Consider the following 6533-nt stretch of genomic DNA (forward strand, 5'->3'; position numbering starts at 1 on the left):
AATATAATTCAATTATACATGTTTTACTAATTATAAACTTCTGTAACCTCTTGTAAACACCCAAACTAGTAATGCTGGACTTTCCTCCTGCACATCTGACTCACTGCTGTCACTATTTACTGCCAGGAATTTGATGGAACATTGTGTTTATTTGTTCCCTGCTTTAAAATCGAATGAGGCAATATGTGCTTTATTTTATGTAATAACAAATTAAACAGCACAGTGTGTTGCAATATCATTACCATCTCATCCACAAGAGATAGAAATGTTAGACTCAGCCAGCCTTGTTTACCTGTGGTAAACTGTGATGCAAAACTATGATACAAACGGTACAAAGTGTCAACCGTCTTCTTTTGCAATTGAAACACTGACTTCTGAAGTAGCTTTACTTTGCAAAACCTCCACAGAAGAGCTACAGACGTAAATAAAAGCTGAATCTACCATAACTCAACTATGAATTAAAACATGATCAGGATGTTTTTTACCACATGATCAGAACGATGAAAACGTTCACGAGAAATGTTGTGCTGTAGTATTGTTGACATTACTGTGTAGTGTTACAGACTGACCTGAATTCCCTTTATTACACAATAAACCTGTGCTGGTGAAATTGAGATTTCACAAACCTTTATTTCAGAATCAACTTTTTTCTGCCAAGCACAAGTTTCCCTGGCAGACGCTCAATATCTCAACAGATATAAATACTCCCTGCTCCAAAATGTACAGCACACTCAAGAAGAAGAGAGTGTAGCCATCACTGCAGAAGATGAATATCATCAACAACATGTGGTAAGTTAAAATATTATTTTGTCATTTATCTCCCTGAATACACCTGATTGTAAATCTCTTCCTTAGTCTCAAATGTTTTATATTTAGGACTAAAAACATTCTAGCTGAGCCTCAACAATAATTACAGCAAAAGGGTTACAATCTGTAAGTAATCATAGTTTTACTATGAAAGAACTGATCTAATATCTTTTTAAAATGCAATCTAACGTGGTTGAATTTTCCAATAATGATCCAGAAATGATTTGTGAGCTCTAGTAAATCAAATACTTGGATAACTGATTTGTTTACAATTTGTCATTCTTGTTCCTTGTATGGACAATGAAACATTTAGTGTTTGTTGATTGTGCGAATGTGTTGTTTGAAGGGTTTCTCTGACTCTGCTCTACTTGGCTGCATGGGCCTGTCTGGCTCAAACCGAAGAAAGGACGAGACGCTCTGTGTCAGGTAGCACACGCTAGCAAACACAAATATGCTATACACAGACAAACATGGTGTCTTAATTAAAAAACAAGTTCTAGTTTTTACATCGATATTCTATATTTATGATAAGTCTACAGCCATACAGTACCAGCAGCTGAGGCTGTACTTAAGCACAGTGTTGCTTTGGGGTAACTGCTAATGTGAACTACTATCAATGACAATGATAACATGCTGAAGTTTAGCAGGTATGATGTGTCCCATGTTCACCACATTATTTTAACACAAGATAACATATGCTGATTAGCATTAATAATAAAGTACAGCTGAGGCTGATGGGAATCTTTTAAACAATTACTTTTGATATAAAATATTTATTTCGCACCTTTTCAAAAATACAGTTACAAAATGCAGTACAGTCAAACCAGGAATAAAAGACAGTAAATCAAAAGTGAAAGATTAAATTAGATTAACTTTATTAAAAACATTAAAACATTCCATCAGTTAAGAGGAAGCCATAAGAAAAATAACAGATTTTAAGAGATTGTACAAGTGGATAAAGAGTTTGATGAATCATTTGTTGATTGAAAAGAAGCTAATTATCAGTAAAAAGACGAAAATAATGAGAGAAAAGATTAAATGTAACAGAACTATGTACCATTTTCATATGTCATATTCATGCAGTCTCTCTAATGCATCAAACTAATTCATTTAATTGCGCTTGAAAGCTTGAAAGCCATTGTTTACTGTTTTTAATACGTTGATTTAAACAAGACACCAGAAATACTTCTTGATAAATAAACCCTGTCATGATGTTAGTAATCATGAATAGTTAGTTTGTACAGTGCAGAATGGAGCCATCTGTGTACTAAGCATGTTGCATCACTCTGAACAGAAGATCACTTGAACCGGTTTTCATGATTATCTCAGCAGCACAAAGGACTTGTGGATCAAAGCACAGCGAGTGGATGGATTTTGTTCTTGGCGTCATAATAAATAAATTAGAGGCCAGTGTTTCTGGAGGAACAAAAGTGATAACCTTAGTGTCAAGGAGACCATTTTTTATTAAATATGTTAAACTTCTACGAGAAGGGAAACGGGTTAGAACAAAAATGCTGTCAACAGTGTTCAACACACAGAGATAAACTACTCAAACTGGCGAAGCGTTAATATCTGAGCTCAAAACAGCCATCTTGGAATTAATCTAAGTAGTTAGTTAGCTAAGCTTTATATATTCAGGAGGACTCATTGAGATTTGGAAAGAAAAGGAACGCCGAAGGTTGTTTTTGTGAAATGTATACCAGTTCTCTTCCTAGAGTTTAGACTGAGCTTTGAGTTTAATTATCAATGCCATCAAAGAAAGTAAACTGTAACCAGGATAAAGTCTGGTTTGTGGTGGAGTCGGAGGCCTACAAGGTGGTGATAGTTAATAGGAGGAGCCCTAATTTTAGTCCTTGTGGATCACCCTTATCAACCACTTGATTTTAAACCACCGAAAACAAAAGTCTGAATTTTACCAGATAGACAAGATTTGAACCAGATGTAAGCAGAACACTCAAAACCCACGGGAATATCATTTTTAACTAAATGTGATCAATGTCATCAAAAGCCTTGTTGTGTTTACTAAATTTACATTGTAGGTCATATGGGAACAATATCTGTGAATATGAAACAAATCAAGAAAAATCGTTCAAATACAAAACAACAAACAGTACATAGACACAGATATAGTAGATATGGCTGAAGAGCAAAACCTCCTATCTGAAAAACGCCTGGATCATTTTGCAGATAGGATCTTTTGCACTTGGTGCAAGTTGGAAGAGGTTCTACAAAACGATGCTCTAAATTAAGTTTCAATGAAGGGCGGGATTATTTTAAAACAGAACTCCTTGTTCTCATCATCCAAAGTGAAATCCAGCAATCAGAAAATTCTGCAGGTAGAAGGTTTTGCGCTTTGGCCCAATACAATATGAATAAATATGTCCTGTTGTTTGTTTCCCAGCCTCCAGGTTACCATCACTCCGGTCCAGAAGAATGATTGGGGGGACCCTGGCTCCTCATGTCCCCTGGCAGGCCATGGTCTACATTGCTGACAGTGTGCTGGACGGAGGCTATGCAGGTGGTGCTCTCATCTCTGAGCGCTGGGTTTTGACGGCTGGCAGGAACCTGTTTGTCAGGAAGAGTCGACCGGACACTCAGGGTCAAGATCCTGTCCTTCCTAAAGTGTACTTGGGAATCACTGGGCAGGCAGAAGCTAATGTCTCCAGAGAGGTTGCTGTAATGAAGGTGAGCGAGAAAGACATTTGATCTGAAATACAAACCTTTACCTATGCGACCGTGTTCAAGCCACAGCAGCCGCAATTCAAATGCATGTTGTTCATCATTAGTGCCCGATTTCCATAGATCCCTATAATGCAGTCCTGCATTGCAGGAAATATGTAAAAATCTACTGACAAGCAGATTTCATTTTTTTTGTCTTTCATTAGTTCTATTTTTAATAACGTATTATATCTTTATGGCTGCAACATTATAACAATTGGAGAGAAAAATGGATCAGCTTCCCAAATAAATGAGAAATAAGCTGAGCAGTAAAATGTGGTATGCCCTTTGTCATCTGTAATGTCCAACATAAATATTTAGCGTGCCGTTATGAATTAAAATTGTATGTATTCTGGGTCATAACTTCTCACCACATGCTTTGTTGTGTTTACTGGCGCAGTGTTGTCTCCCACAACACTTTTACATATCAAAATCCGAGCACCATTTTGTTTCACTGCCTGGGAACGTTAGCTAGCTATCCGTGGCATGACAGGTTTGTCTCTACCTAACAATGTGTTGGGATTGGCGTGATGATATTGAAACACAGCTGAATTATTGAAATTATTATGCATTTTAATTTGACGGGTTTTTTTTTATTCTTGAGCACATTTAGATATAAAAATACCTCAATTATTCTTTTAAATTCAATCTTACCATTTGGCAGTACCCCTGCGGCCAACTAGATGGTGCTCTGAGGTCCCCTAGTGGCTTGGGAATAGTTGCTTTACACCGTCCTGATGTCAGCAATACTCACTAGTGCACCGGATGTGTATTAATCCCCGGCTACAAATAGTCCCAGTCAAATACACCATTTACCCCGCTCTGCCTTATTCTTGACTGGTTTTAAAGATATTTGTCTTCAGTTCGAACAGGTGGGCTTGGAACAGAGTGCCACAGATAGGCCGGGCTATTTGGAACAGTATGACAAACTAAATCATTGTTGCTTTTGATCTTTTCATGATTTAATTTAAAAAATGTAAAGTGTGGATGGAAAAATAATAAATCCGGACAGTGACAAGATATGGAATATGTTTAACGAAGTTGAAAAAATAAATCTATTTACACACCTATTTCATGTTATATAATAAGATGGGACATTTGTTATTTGCTGTGCTACTGCATTTCCGTTGAAGGACAATGAAAAGAGTAACGACCAAACATGCAATCATCTCTGGTATTCTACCTTCCCTCCGGCAGGTTGTTCTCCATCCAGGCTTCCAGAACCAATCTGATTGGGACAATGACCTGGCTCTGATCCAGCTGAAGGAGCCTGTGGTTATGAGCGATAAAGTGACCCCCATCCCCCTGCCAGAGAGAGGCCAGGACCTGGCAGACACCGTGGGGGGGTTAGGGATCGTCACCGGCTGGGGCTGGGGGATCTTCTTCACCCTTGCTACATCACTCAAACACCTTGTACTTCCCCTGGTCAATCACTCTGTCTGTAAGGCAGAATATGAACGTAGCGAGCTCACACCATCTGTAGACGACAACATGTTCTGCACCGGACCCACCAAGTATGAGGAAAATGTTTGTGTTGGCGACGCGGGAAGCGCTCTGGCTGTCACAGATGCTGAAAATGGGGACATCTACGCTGCGGGGATCCTTTCCTTTGACAAGTCCTGCAAGCGCTACAAGTACGGAGTCTATATGAAGATTTCCTCGTATTTGCCCTGGATCCACAGTGTCATCAGAGGAGATACAGAGAAATCACCTGCTCTGCGCTCTGACGCAATGTCTAAGATGTACTCATGGCAGCCATAGAGCCTCAGCCTCTGTTCTTTTGATTTTGTAGAGAAATCATTGTAATGTCCGAGAATCAGTGAATTTTATTAAATGCTGTTCTGTCACTTTAATGTTTTGATTAGAGAGGAAAAAATATTAAAAAATCCAGTATTTGAAATTCGTCTTGTTTGCCATAATACACACAAATTGGCCTCCGAAGAACAACGGCATCATATCAGTATTGACCAGTATCAGCAAATGACCAAAAACCACATGTTTACATTATAGCAGCAATAGTAATTATAAAGGAGGAAGTAGTGTGACATTGTTATTAATACAGCTCCCTTTTCCATTATTTCCACTACTATAACTGTCACTTTTCATTTGTACAAATGACTCGAGTGGAGTAACTCTATGAAAGCCCAACAAGAAAGACAAAGTGTGCGCTGTTATCCCCACATTTATATGATTACTGCGCCTCGCCTCTCTATGATGGCTGGTGTGTGATTGTTTAGAACAGATACAAACACTTGAGATGTTTGGTTCTGGGGATGGATGGGTCAACAAAATGTTGGACTTTAACACAGGAGATCTACCGACATGACCGTGATCTTTCCATAAACTTAATTTTGGAGGCCTCTTTGATTTAGTAGTCGACTGCTGTGCCCACATTACATGTTTAACTAGATGATTAACTTTCAAAAAGAACTTGAGGGCGTCAAAGGTTGAGACAACATTTCATCATGTGCAGTCATCAGCGTGAAAGCAAAGGTCGACGATGGAATAGAAATGAATGACACAACTCAGAATCTGATGTTTTCAAGTGTTGCTCACAGATGGGTTTTTTTCCCCCAACAGCAGTAGTGGGACTGGAAAGATATTTTTGTCTGACAGATGTGTCCACTCTGCCACAGATCATGAACTGCCTCAACATCAAATGCTTTCCTCCACGCTAAAAAAAGTGGGGTGATGACAGCTACCTGTCCAGCCAGTACAGTACGGGAGAGAAAGATAAGAGGGAAGTAACACTCAAAGTGAAAGGCAGAGACGACTGGTTGAATTCCTCTCGGTCTTTTTCAGTGTATAATAAGAATATTTAAGCTCAGGTTGAGGCGATGACACTCTTCATTACTGTCATCTCAAATATGTGTGTCATTTTATATTTTAATTATAGCTATAAAGATTCTACAGACAGCTTTGACAAAGAATGCTACCGCTGACTTAAACCAATAAACATGTTGCAAAAATGTCACATCTTGATTTTTCAGATTACTGTCCTGATCAGC

General features: G+C 38.6%; 1 protein-coding gene across 1 annotated transcript; it reads left to right on the forward strand.

Annotated features, from left to right (window-relative positions):
- The first annotated feature begins 732 nt into the window (after nt 1-732).
- On the forward strand, nt 733-5425 carry hp (haptoglobin). Its single transcript, XM_031846051.1, has 4 exons — nt 733-789; nt 1154-1233; nt 3209-3492; nt 4723-5425. Exons 1-4 carry the CDS (start codon nt 767-769, stop codon nt 5284-5286), a joined length of 951 nt encoding a protein of 316 aa, XP_031701911.1. The 5' UTR covers nt 733-766; the 3' UTR covers nt 5287-5425.
- Nucleotides 5426-6533: the final 1108 nt, after the last annotated feature.

The sequence above is a fragment of the Anarrhichthys ocellatus genome, unplaced genomic scaffold (assembly GCF_004355925.1).
Source record: "Anarrhichthys ocellatus isolate YVR2014 unplaced genomic scaffold, GSC_Weel_1.0 scaffold6, whole genome shotgun sequence".
NCBI lineage: Eukaryota > Metazoa > Chordata > Actinopteri > Perciformes > Anarhichadidae > Anarrhichthys > Anarrhichthys ocellatus.